General features: G+C 43.1%; 2 protein-coding genes across 4 annotated transcripts in view; one reads left to right on the top strand and one right to left on the bottom strand.

Moving 5' to 3' along the window:
* The window catches only part of LOC146201593 (STAM-binding protein), a 55,565-nt gene extending 49,328 nt beyond the window's left edge, over positions 1–6,237 (bottom strand). For 2 of the 3 annotated variants that reach the window (XM_084587707.1, XM_084587706.1), the window contains exon 1: positions 5,997–6,237. The gene's annotated coding sequence lies outside the window, so the exon portion shown is untranslated. The remainder of the gene's footprint in view (positions 1–5,996) is intronic. The other variant, XM_084587705.1, reaches the window with a different exon arrangement.
* Positions 6,238–6,515: 278 nt separating this feature from the next.
* mtSSB (mitochondrial single stranded DNA-binding protein) lies at positions 6,516–13,152 on the top strand. Its single transcript, XM_084587708.1, has 2 exons — positions 6,516–7,033; positions 12,173–13,152. The coding sequence occupies exons 1-2, from the start codon at positions 6,902–6,904 to the stop codon at positions 12,536–12,538; spliced, it is 498 nt and encodes a 165-aa protein (XP_084443834.1). The 5' UTR covers positions 6,516–6,901; the 3' UTR covers positions 12,539–13,152.
* Positions 13,153–13,462: the final 310 nt, after the last annotated feature.

The following is a 13,462-nucleotide window of genomic DNA, read 5'->3' on the forward strand; positions in this document are numbered from 1 at the left end:
AGCCAATGAGATGGAATGTTGGTCTTGTGACTTTTGTTTCTATTGCTTGAGTTAATGGTGGGCATTCAATAAAATGCTGATTGCCAAAAGCAAGAAAACAAATAAATGCTTAAAAAAAGAACTAAACGAAGAAAAAAATGGGACAGGTCCATGCAAGAGCAACATAGCCTAATTGTGATGGCAAGGTGGGGGGAGGAATGCACTAGCACTTGTTTCCCAACTTTGATTTTCAACGGTGCTTTTGTGTTTCTCAAAAACGTCTGTATAGAACTTGAAATTTGAGAAGAATGTTGTCCTAATATGTCTGCCTCTTCTTCAATACTTTTTTTGTTAACCAGGGGCTGCCAGCAAAGGAATTGTGAATCGAGAGAACTTGAAGCTTAGCTTTCAAGCTTGCTGCCATGTTTGTTTTTAAGTGACTGAGCTGCTTATGGAGCATCACAGCTTTGCCAGAAAGCCTTTTCAGCATCGCAAACGGATACATTATGCTTGAGCTCTACCAATTTTAAAGTTTGTGAGTTTATCCTGTTTAGAGTATCTATAAAAAACTCCCCACACTTTATTTATTTTTTCAATTTTTTGCTCGTCAACATTCATGTGTATAGCAAATTTTTTTTATTCTGTTGTCCCACTTCTGATGACTGAGCAATGGTTTGGTGCGCAGCAGTAATAATGCAGGTTGTAATTATTTCATTCCGTGCATCGGCATTAAGATCCTCTGAGAAAACTTTCTCCAGACTAGCGTTTTATGAAAACGTGGCCAGTCCACTAAGAGCAGCTTCCAATGGCGTGGTTTTGTGGGAAGAACTCCTGATGAAGCTGATTAGTACAGGAAAGTAATAATTTCCATAGGGGTTATCTGAAACGTCCCATTTAAAGTCTGTAAATGGAGGGTAAATAAAAGATTAGAATAACCAGCTACCATATTTTCCGATGTATAAGACAAGATTTTTTTTACTAAGTTTTCGGTAGTGCGTCCTATACAATGATGCGTCATATGTGCGTTTTTTTTCGTTTTGCGCAATATTCATAGCCGAACATTATCATGAAACGGTAATGGTAGCGGTGCCTTCAATTACAATATTTACACTCGTTATAGTGCCTAAAATTGTAAGTCTCACTGACAAAATGCCAAAAGGTGGCGACGTCCATTTGCACACGCACGTAACAAATTTTCTCTCAAGCACATAGAATGCAATGGTCGAGTATGCATGCATACAGGTAGTCAAGTCTTATTGCCCTAAACTGAATAAATTGAGGTGCATCTAATAAACCGGAAAATACAGTAATTTTGCCTGAGCTCTGGGAGCAGTAGGTAGGCTTACCCGTGTTCAACAAAGATTATTACTTAACATAAATTCCTCATTGACTTGCCCTCTAGAGTCAGATTTTCCACTTATCTAAAAATAGGAGTGGGCGCTAAAACCTCCTACTACCAATAACAACTCTGGTACCTGGTAAGCTCTTCTAAATAATGGATGGTCACTATAATGCCTGGCTCTAGATATACGTAACACACTGTGATTTGGATGCAAGTATAGTGGGTGCGACACCTCCTAATTTAGTTTAAGTTTGTGTTCCCAAGTTGGAATGCCGTTTTTAACTACGATGGCAATGCCACACAAGAGCCTGCTTGCCTGCTCGTGGTCACAGTGGAAGATTTGAAATTTTTTTTAGAACGTTTGTGTGGTGGTGACCCAGGTTCGTTTCTTGTAAACACAGAGTGACAGGTGAGTCTATGTAGCTAATATGTCCTTTATGTCACCTAGGTTAGTGAGGAGTCTGAGAATTCCAATCCATTATGCATGCTATCTTTTGCTATGTGTGTAGAGTGTGGAGCTAAGTGTTTGCACTTCACCAGGTGATTCAGGCCTTGCCATTTTTTTATCGCTCCAAAGAGCCTCGCCGTCTGTACGTCAATAGCATACCTTGGTTTGTTGCGTCCATCGCATCCTGAGATGAGCTGGACGTCTGTGCAGTATGCACGGGAACATTTGAGCTAGGCCTCCACAAGTGAGGAGATGTCTTGTAGGAGTCCGCACAGCCTTCTTGGTAGGTGGTGGAGTAGCGCTAGCTACTTCCATATGGGGCATGAACACCCTTACGCCAGGCACACTGCATGTGGCCAGGGCTGAAGTCCAGTGTGATGCCATGCCCTGTTGTATCACAACAGAGTAGGCTGGATTTTGTACCGACAAAAGGCACTTTCTGGTTTCTCTGAACGTTACGTTTTCTGCGACTTTTAAGGCTATGATTTATTTTCCTTTTCTTCTGGGATGGACAAGGTCGTCAATAAGCCGGATGGTTTCCTTCACAGCTTGTATCAGCAGGATGCTTCTAAGAGCACCTGGCACATGTGAATAGACTTTGGCAACTTTGAGAGTCATGGCCATATTTCTCACACTTATAGCAACGGCGTGGATTTGTAATGTATAAACGGGGTGTCGTCCTTGTGTAGCCTACCTCTATGGCATCACAGCATGCTCGATGTGAAACTGAGGATTATGTGTTTGGTAGGAATTTTTTTGTTCTCGTGCCCCATTGATTTTAAAAATATTTTTCGCGTTCCGTTCTTTCATCCAGAAACTCTTCTGTTACATATTTGAGGTCACTGTCTGAAATCACTCCCCGTACAGTATTCAAAGATATGTGTTGGGGGATAGTCACTGGGATGTCTTCAAAGTTGGTTACTCTGGTAAGTTTTTCATGTTGGTGGCTGTGCAACACTTCCAAATGAATGTCGCCATATGCTAGTTTTTTTTTAGTTTGTAACCTTGGCTAATTGCTTCTGTGAGAGCTTTCACAACAAGAAAACAGCAAGGAAAGTGGACGTCATTTTGGAGGTTTTTTTTTTTAATTCTTTTTAAAGTTTGCTGTTTCATTGGTGCACCCTCTATTCAGAGGCAAATGGTTGGAAATAAAAAAAAATGGAGTAGCCATAAAATGATACTGTTGTTCGGCCACAGTGCCAGCCACCCACCATGGAGCCCAATGATGGGACAGGACAGCAACGTTCAAGTCCTGCCCACACCACCTGCACACCGTAAATATAACCTAACATGAGGCAACTCAGAATAGTTACAAATCCTTGCTGCCAGGAAAAAGGGGGAAAAAAAGAAAATAGAAAATAGGAAAGTGAAAGATGGATAGGAGGACAGGAAAGGAGCACAGCCAATTTTCCCAGGATTGGTCAGCCCAAAGGTGTTGCCTACGGAAAGCCAAGGCCAAAGTGATGTGTTGCCTCTGCTGAGGGGGCCTTAAAGGTCCAAACACTCAACATCAGCCCGACCACAAGGATCCCTTTTGCATTTTAGGTACGTAGCACAAAGAAGACAAGGACAAAACAGAAGGGAAACACACACGCTTGTCCTTGTCTTCTTTGCACTACGTACCTAAAATGCAATCGCGTCAACTCGCCCAATTCAGCATTCTTGTGCGATCCCCTTTCCCCCGGAAAAGGCAATGCCATACATGGCTAAGCGTAGATGCTTGGGGCCCACGGTGGCAAATTAAGAGGTTTCTAATTATTGACCAGTGTGTTAAGCACCTTAACAGGTATTTAATAAGGTTAGTAGAGGGCAATAAAGACAAGTGCAGCATGTTCTCAATACAGGACAGAAGGCACAAAACCTGCTTAATGTTCAAAATATGCACGATATCCAGCAGTACCAAATGCATTATTTTATATTAACCATCATCATCAGCTGGACTATATCCACTGCAGGGCAAAGGCCCCGCCCATATTCCTCCAATTAACCCGGTCCTCTGCTAGCTGCATCCACTTGACCCCTGTGAACTTCTTAACCTCATCCATCCACGTGACTTTCTGCCACCCCAGCTGCACTTTCTTTCCTTCCTTCCTCAATTAATTATACAAATTTGCTACCAAATCTGCATCGTGGTATGCACAGTTAAACACCTAATGTGAAGCAGCAGTAAAAATCTAGCGCGAAAGTGACCTGCCATGCATGCCCTCTGAAGACATAAAAAGAATACTGCAATTCATTGATGCCATGGTTAGATGCAGGAGCAAAATGCTGCGTAGTCACGCATTGTACACAGTGACTGATAAGAAAAAAAATTAGCTGTGGTTTAGCTTGTGGTTAAACCTGGAGTTACGCGAAAGCAACCTGCTGGCTACGCTTAGCTTCGGCTTCACAGTGAAGACATGACTTTTGCACATAGTAGTTCAATCTATGGTTTCAGCTTTATTTATGCCATAGGGGTATCACTTCACGTATGAGCACCCCTTGCCTCTCGTCGCTGACTATTCATTCGGGTGTAGAAGACTTCTAGTGGTATGACATCGTCTCTACGTTGAACTCCGGGCACACCGCAGTCACAAGGTTCGAACCAACTTTCTGTCCTAGCAATTCACCGTGGTCGTTTGCCTCAACAAACGAGTTATCAGTCTTCTCTTTCTTTCTTCGCTCTTCAGACAGGCAAGGTGAAATGGAGAGACTGTGGCCAATGTAGCTCTTGCTACAAAATAAATGCAGCTGCCCCCATTCAGTGCATTAGATAATGAGTAGAAACGGATATTCACAAGCTGCCACTTGGATTCAAGAGTTGTAAAGTAGTAGAGGTGTGTTCGTCTCACTATAAATAGCTCGCACTCGACGTCATAAGGGCCATGATGGTGAACACCACTGAGCTTTGAAGTGCAAACCACAACATATTTTGACAAGCAGATTAAAAAATAAAGAATGCTTTATCGCAGTGCCCCCGGTTTGCCAGCATGGCAGCAGCTTTGACATCGGTGCAAGCTACGTATTAGTGAAGACACACAGTGATTAAGTTTGTCTCAAATCCCTTTCCCATGCATATTATGATGGTACATGGTGGCTAAAAAAAAATACAGAAAGAAAAGACTAACATAACTCAACAAAGCTATGCATACACTGTCACAAGCATCCTTCTACTACAATTTTAACAGAAAAGGAGCTATACGAGACCATTTTGCACAACCTACATGAAGAAAGCACTGCCAAACCACTTTGCTGTGCTTTCCTGCACACATTTCGTTGGTTGGCTACATCTTCAGCGATTTTTCACATTAAAAATGACATTATAGAATTAAAAGTTGTCAAGAGAACCGACGTAAAGGTGCTAAATTGCGCAATAATACATATTTCTCTTTACTATGTTCACCTCAATTATTACTTACATATTGCCTGTAAGCTTTGCTTTCTGCTGCGCATATATTGTACTTTTGTACTCCAACTACTTCCCTCTGTGATGTTTCTACCCCGAGGGCAACTATAAATAAATAAAAGTACTACGCAGGCAGGCTAGTGAGAAATGCACAGATCCATTCACATGTCCCTGCCAAAGCAAAACCAAGGTTTCCATTGTAGAAACGAGAATGTATGTAAAGTCACATTGCATAAAGGTTTCAGCGTTTACTCATAAGAACCATCCAGGTCGTGGACTGCAAATGCGATGCGCGTTTTATATAGAGGTGAGTACGTTTTTAGCTAACATTGGCAGCGAGAGAAAGTACAACTGTTGACAGTTTCACCACACGCGACCAGGCGCGATAAAGCCTGAAAATTTTCGACGAAGCCCAGCAAAGCGTTAGAGAGGCCATGTGTGCCATGACAACCCTTAATTGCAATACGAAGTAAAACCCCGAAGCGGACCGAAACCACAGTCGAAAAAAAAAAAAAAAGAAAAACAAGTGAACTCGACATGTCACGCTGTATTGCAACACACACACACACACACACACACACACACACACACACACACACACACACACACACACACACACACACACACACACACACACAAAAAAGGAGGTCAACGAATAGCCAATCTCGCTATGAGCCTGACATTTCTGCAGCTAGCAAATGCTAGTGAAACATAAAATTGCCTTGCGAGAGTTGTTGAAAAGCTATAATGAGAAACGAAACGAATGTCATACGAGAAGGCGGTGCTGGGAAAAACACCGAGATGACACCCAGCGCCTACATGATCAAGCTGGAGCCGCTTACCTGCAGAATGTTGTGGCTTGTCTTTCAAACCTTTAAGCGATCCTGAACCTCCTAAGTGAACAATCGCCGTTTATCCATGCTTATCACGCTATTCACACGAGCAAGAAGTACGAAAACACGCCTAACCATTGAAATGCAATGAAAATGACCCGATTCACTGACATGACCGCAGCACCACGGCTGGTAACGCGTTTACATTCCCCGATCCAAGCGGTGAGTCATCTGGCGTCCAATGTTTCCGCAGCCCTTGTAGTACTGGTAGTACTTTCGAAAAGTTTAGCTTAAACAATTTTAATTTTTGCCACTTATACATAAATAATATATTAGGTTCTTAAGAAATAATTATTTTTAGTGTTTCGTTAAAAAGTAGCGATGATAAAATTTTGAAGTGAAATGGAAGAACGATTTATTTCAATATTTGATAATTTAAGCAGATCTTCTGGATAAATAGCAGTGCAAAAGCATTGGATAAGTTAAAGCACCATTTGAATTTGAGTACGCTTTAAAATCTGTTTGATAAGTTGGGCTGGTTGGGCCGTTGTGCGTAGTTCGGCCATGGTTCGGCCGTTCGGCTAGTTCGGCGCACGCACAGCACGCAGCACGCACGCACGGCCATTTGGGCAAGAGTCAAGAAGACCACAAGACTGCCGCCGACGCGAGCGTATGAACAAGCAGCGACGCGACGAGGCCGCGATTTGCAAATGGCGCGCTGCACCATAGTAGTGGTGCTATTGTCGGGTTAATTCGCTTTTTTTTTAGTTGGATCTGATATTCGGTCACTGTCACGGCGAAAACGCTCAGAAATTGTTTCACTTCTAGAGTCCTGTGGTGACGAATTCTTGCTGTACGCAGCTTTCTGACGCTTTCAGCTGTTCGCACGCGATCCCCTGTGCACGTGTGCGAAGATGAGCATTGCAGCGGGAAGAATCTCTCGGTGGTCTGCTGAGCTACTCCTGCGCAGTCGTCCGGGTGTTTCCCTGTTGCGGCGGTTTTACTGCGAGGAAAGACCAGTTACCCTAGAAAAGAGCATAAACCAGGTGGGCTCCCTTTTGGCCAAGTTTGAGGCCTTGCACATTGAAGGTTCTTTGATTTCCAGTAGCAACAAAAACTGTATCCGCTTGTGAGAGAGGTGTGCGCATCAGTGCAGGTGGTTAAGGAGGTGATAAACTTTGAAACTCTTGATATGAATCAATTATTTTTGCGTAAAAAAAAAAAAATGGCATTGCAAACGTGCCGTAAAAGAAAAGAAAACTTACATCGTTACTTTATTTAGTACACATGAGCGCCATCGAAAATGCCTCTCTTCTATGCTATCTTTCGATACATTTTGTGTATAGATATTAGGTATTGCTTTGGGAAGACATTTTTTGTATTGTGTGTATTTAGATATTCGATACGAAAAGAAAAATCTGCCTCATTTCAGCTCGGCAGCAAACAGAAGAAAGAGATGGAGTCTAATTAGAAGCGCATGATGACAGTTCTTTAATCGGTCAGACTTTCTTGTGCTCGTGTGGCAGACAAACTTCGTACTCGTTTTACTTCCTCGGTAAGTGACAGAAGGGACGAGAGGGCGAGCTCACCGTTGAGCTAGAAACATTGGTTAATCGTATGTTTGAAGTTGTCCTGGTTAGCAAGAGAAATTAAATATTTTCACCGTCATGCTCAGGAGGTTACAGAATGTCTGTTATGAGATTTGTCAGTGTCGTTGTTCGACAGTCGGCAGTATCAAATGCATCAGCTGACGCATTCTTTTCGTTTGTAGAAGAAAGTGTTACTACAGCCTGTAGTTGTCAACAGGTGCAATGAACTTGAGTGGCTTAGCTATACCTCCAGGAGACGAGAGTCAAGCTTATTCATTGATAAATGGTATTTTCATAATAAAGGCTACTGCAGCATACTCGTCTGCTCCTGTAGAGAGGCTGTCTTCATTTGCTTTCTTTACAGCATGCCCGTACCATGGCTGTCTTCTAGTTCGGCGGTTTGAACAACTGCAGTTCCATACATGGCGGCAAAAATTATTTTTAAAATGTACCTCTACAAATTTTTATCAGAATTGCAAAGACGCAATTATATTACGTTATACTACTAGTAAAAAAAGGTCAGGTCATTAAATAGTATTACTTTTAGGAAGTGCCCAACTACGCCGCCAGCCGCCATTTTTGCGGTGCACTTGCGGTCCTTCCTTCCAGTCCTGCACTGAAACCGTGCTTTCGTAATGTTACGGTGGCCTTGCGTGCCACATTCATGTTATCGCTTAGACTCGAATTGCATCGGAAATCGGGCCTGTAATTTTCGCACTCGATAGCTGCATGCAAATGCGTCGTAAGCAAATGCCACTTGGTACATGCATTGGGGTGTAATAATATAGCGATTCCAAAATCTATTCCATTCCGTCGGCGATGTCAAAACTGCGTATGAAGTGACGAGTGCGTTAACTTACTTGTGACTTCCTGCAACGCAACCTTACTATGCACAGACTCAAATTTTAACCGGCCAATGGCAGAGAAGGCGATGGAATGGAATAGTTTTCGGATGGAATAGAATCGTTATATTATTTCACTCTTGGTTAGCACTGCTCTAGCTGAGGTATGCTTACAGGGGTGGAAGTGCTGCTCCATTTGCTCTATTCTGCTCCAAACTGCTTCCTCTGCTCCATCCTGCTCCAAAATACAATATTGCTCCAAACTTGCTTCCTCGATGTTCTGCCATCAAATTTAGCAGAACACGGGAACAATGTCAGGGGCAAAGATATAATGCATCTTGCCCTGGGCCTAATACAAATAAAATTTTTGTAAGGGAGGGAAGCATGGAGCATAATAAATATTTGTTCGCAAGTAAACTGAGCATGAGCCACAGGCGATTGGAGGGAATTAATTGCAAAAAGAAGTGCACTGTGCATGTGACATAGCACACTCTCGCAGCCTTTTGAATCTCTGGTGGAGAGAGAAGCAAGAGCAGCAAGCGAAGCAGATAGCGCAAACTACTGTGAGCCGCTAGGAAACTTGTCTGACTGCAAAAGCTCCATGAGTTATTCTAATCCTTCTGCTCTGAAAACAAGACTTCACCATCGAGCCTCTTTTTTTCAGGCCTACGGCAGGCGAAACCATATTCGAGGCATTATGGGGTGGCATGCCAAAGGTGTCAATTGCTAGGAAGCTTCTCAAGATTGTTGGGAAGCCATACAGGCCCTATGCCAAGAGGTTAACAATGAGTCCCAGCATTGCTAAAGCGAAGAATGATTAACTCTTGGCAGGCGTCGGTGAAGTAAGAAAGCTATAGGATGAAAAGGCTAGTCCTCAGTGCCATCTATCGGCACAGACATAAGGTGCCTTTAAAGTGCAATAGTGCCACGAAAGACATATTTCAGTGCACCGTGACGCAATGCGGGGATGTACTACTCTTTTCCTTTAACTATCCATTTCCCCTGTGGCGTTGACAAACGCCTTCCCTGAGTCAAAAGAGATCAGGACTTCTCACTTACTTACTAGATCAAAAGGATATGCACAAGATAGAGAGTGCAAATGTTGTGCCCATTAATCTGAACTCTAATTTAGTGGCACTGCTTGAGCGCATTGAAGTGGTAGACTCGACATTTTAATCTATCAAGTCAAGATAGGCAAACGCATTAGGTCCGTCTAGGTGCCAGCAAGTGTTCTGTTTGCTGCTAGTCTGTTCCAAGTTGTTGCTAAGGTCAGTCTGTGTTATATCTTTACATGCTTTGGTGGTTTGTCTTGTCAGAGATAGGTGCGAAGTTGCAAGGGCATTGAACTTTCATAAAAGGGTATCAGGTTGGAGGTCTTTTATTTCAGAAAAAGAAAACTGCAATTATCAAAGGCGTTTGACCCTAGAAACTTGCTCCAAAACATAATTCAAATGCTCCAAAATTCTAATTTCATTGCTCCCAAAGCTGCTCCAAAATGCTCGAGCCTGCTTCCACTCCTGAAGGAGTATAGACGCCAATGTTTGAAGCGTCAGAAGGAATACGGTTGCCTTCCTGGTTATACAGAGATGCTCCCCAAGTAATCCCAACCTCTCATTTTGCCACGAACATATTTTAATCTGATTTTAAATACAAGCTAGGCAAAGACTCCATTTTTTAAAACACATCTGCAGTGGGCTCTGTGACGAAAATGTGTACATAGGTAAATAACATGACGTCATCAAACAACTGTGATGTGGAGTCAGCAGAGCAAAGAGCAGTGACGACAGGATAGCTCACCGTGTCTGCCCAGTCTGTATCGACTGGGCAACCCAGGAAATGCTGTGCTTCTGCTCGCTTGACTCGATTCACACTGTCTTCGTTGCTGCATGTTACAATTACTTCACCTGGCGTCGATTTTGCGGTTGGCATGCTTTATTGCATGGGCATATTTTGTGCACGCGCACGGACATACAGATCAGACTCCGAAAAGGGAAGCACAAATTGTTTACTCGTTTCATTGATGCCACACTCATGCAACTTGAACCTGGTGTACATTAAGGCTGCCTGCTTTTGTACTCTGGTCCCAAGTGCATTCCTGCACAAGTGCACAGCTTTCGGCAACGGCGCCGCTTGCCCGCCTGCCCTAGACGTCGCTGGGCCTAGCTGGTTTCACATCGAAGCGGCAGCGGACGCCACTTCGGAATGGGTTAACGCTGTAATAAACGTTGAACTTTCACGCCGCTTTACTGGGAAACCTATCGCATAAAAGATACATTCTTGATTCGCAAGATGCCTTCAGTAGCGAAGCTAGTAGACGCCAGGCAAGTCGCACCGGACAGCAGCAGCAAAGTGAATGTGGAAGAAAAGAAGCTCGCTTGTATCGCTGTAATCACTCTACCAGCATCTCAGTATTGGTCAAACAGTCCTCCCAATTTATTCGTTATTCATGGTCCTTTGTACGAAGTTGTTATGCACGTGGATAAACAGTGATCCGCGAGAGGTTACCGATAGCGGAGGCTATTGGAGCCAATCGCGGTGGCCACAGCTTTTCATGCCCAGATTGCTTTGATTGCTTTGCTTTGAGGTGAGTTGCGATCGTTTAATGCAGGAATAAGTCTGAAAGCATGCCGGTAAGACATTACGTGACTCTGCAAGTCCGACAAAATACTGCGTATTCGGACAGGTTAACTCTCTCGGTTTTTAATCTAGATGATCGCAATATGCATATCAGGATGCTAGTTACGTTCGCGTTGACTTGGCATCTTGCAATGGCCCCACTCACGACCAGTTCTAAAAGGTGCCCTTCACAAAACGTTCTCATCAGGTTGCGCAACTGATGAACGCGAATAAACAGCTTTATATGTACAGGTGTGGACATAGGAGCACGCTTTTCCGTTCAAATTAAAATCATGCTTTCTACACTGGAGATAAGAAAACAATATTTGTCCTAGTGAAAAGGCACTGCCGTCTAATACCGGATCGCACATACCACGACTGCCAATTTCAATTATGCAATGCATGAAAAATAATAGAAGAAAAAAGCGCGCTCCGTTTACTTTTCTCCGCTGGGGTACGGTACGGCAGAAGAAGCTACGTTATGAAGTGCAGTGAGCAGCGCTCAAACGAGAAGTCAACAATCCCCCGTACTCATCCAGTCTCCTGAATCCAGCCGAGTTCAACCACCGTTGTGTTTTCTACAGCTGCGGTGGAATAGAGTACAGAGCAATCTTTTTATCGTAACAGAGCGCTTCTAAACGCAGCAGCATGCCTTTGGTTTCGCGATAAATTAGACGCTCTTCAGCACCTCCAGCCGCGGCAGTCTCAGCTGTCCTACCAAGGTAGTGGCAGGACGGCCACTAGGCGGCGCTGGTGGTACGCTGAAAACTCCATCGCTGGTTCCTCATAAATTCCCTAACTTAAATAATCATATTACTGGAATTTTATTATTGGTAATTTTGGGGATGTATCAAGATATCGGTACAGTATCAGTATCGGAAATTAACTTTAATTCTGTGCTATCTTTTATCAGTTTCAGGTACAAAATATTTTTGAGGGTATCGGTATTGAAGATACTTTTTTGAAGTATTGTGTTCAGCCTTGTAACCTAGGAGCACCTTCCTTAATGTTGCTTACATGCTGGCAGCTGTGTTTGCTTACACCTCTGCTGTCATGTTTGCTTTAAAGTTTCTTTCAACATTAGCCATTGAACCAGCATAACCTGATGTGGGCTTTTATTTTCTGTGCTCTATCACAGGTGACCCTCTTGGGCCGCGTTGGAATAGAGCCTCAGCTGCGTGGTACTGATGCAAACCCGGTAGTTGTGTTCACCTTGGCCACAAACAGCAATTATCGCTATGAGACTGGTGAAGTGCAGCAGAAGACCCAGTGGCATCGCATCAGCGTGTTCAAGCCATTTCTTCGCAGTTCAGTGCACCAATACACGCGCAAGGGCTCCCGTGTACTGGTTCAGGGACGTCTGGTATATGGTGAGGTAACTGATGCCAAAGGAGCCACCCATGTAACCAGCACAGTTGTTGCAGATGACGTAATCTTTCTGAGCCAAAGTGCGAGAACACCTGCTGCAGAGGACGAGAGTATCGCAGATGCTAGCTATCAGTGAATACAGCTAAAGACATAGCTGTTGCTATTTCAGTGTTGCAAATGGAAAATTGTTTTCTATACATTTGAGTAGCTTGAGAAGTGGGCATGCTATTGCAGTTTCATCAAGCTGGCTGACAGTAGCTTTTAAAGTATAGAAAATGAGTATTTGTTATTTTATATTTTCCTTTTTATCATATTCAACATTTTTGTGTTGAGATAAGGCTACTTTAGAAGGCCTGATTACCTGAGCTCTATTTAGGAAAGGACTGTACTTGCTTCCTGTATTATGCATTTCACGTTAGTCCATGTTGAGGTCAAGCTGATACAAATGGGCTTGCCAAAGCTGTGTGAGCATTTTTATTGAGACGCAGTTTAACCCACTAGAAATGTGATTTTTATTTTCATTAGCCTTCCTAGAGAGGAGATGCTAAGAAAAAACGCTTGGGAGGCTTGTCCTAATTACAGGCTCGGTCTTGTTTGAATATTGTTTTAGTTTTTGTGATGGTGGCCTGCTTTGGTTGATGGCAGTGCTCCGTTGCTATATTGTATTATTCTTTTTGGGGTGGTGCCCCAGTATTTAATAATGCAGCTTGAAAGGACAGTTGCAGAATAAAGCCTCCAGTTATTGTTTCACTTTGGAGGAGGGTAATGTTATTTGATGTTGTGTATACACTGTATTCTTTTGTTTAACTGGTGATATTAGAAGTCTGGAAATTTAATAAACAGTATAGAATTGTGCTTCAAAATATGTGCTGCACTGTTGTTTTTCAGGCATAAATTGCTGATAAGGATTTGCGACGTGAAACTATCAAAGATTAAAAGAATGCCAGGCTGTATCTGATACTTATTGTTTACCTCGTTCAGGTGCCACTTGTTATTTCAATTCATAGTGCGCATTTTTTTGCCCTAATAATCATCAATGTATTAGTTTTCCAATGCAGCA

This window comes from Amblyomma maculatum, chromosome 1 (assembly GCF_055883805.1).
Source record: "Amblyomma maculatum isolate TAMU_Amacu chromosome 1, ASM5588380v1, whole genome shotgun sequence".
Lineage (NCBI taxonomy): Eukaryota > Metazoa > Arthropoda > Arachnida > Ixodida > Ixodidae > Amblyomma > Amblyomma maculatum.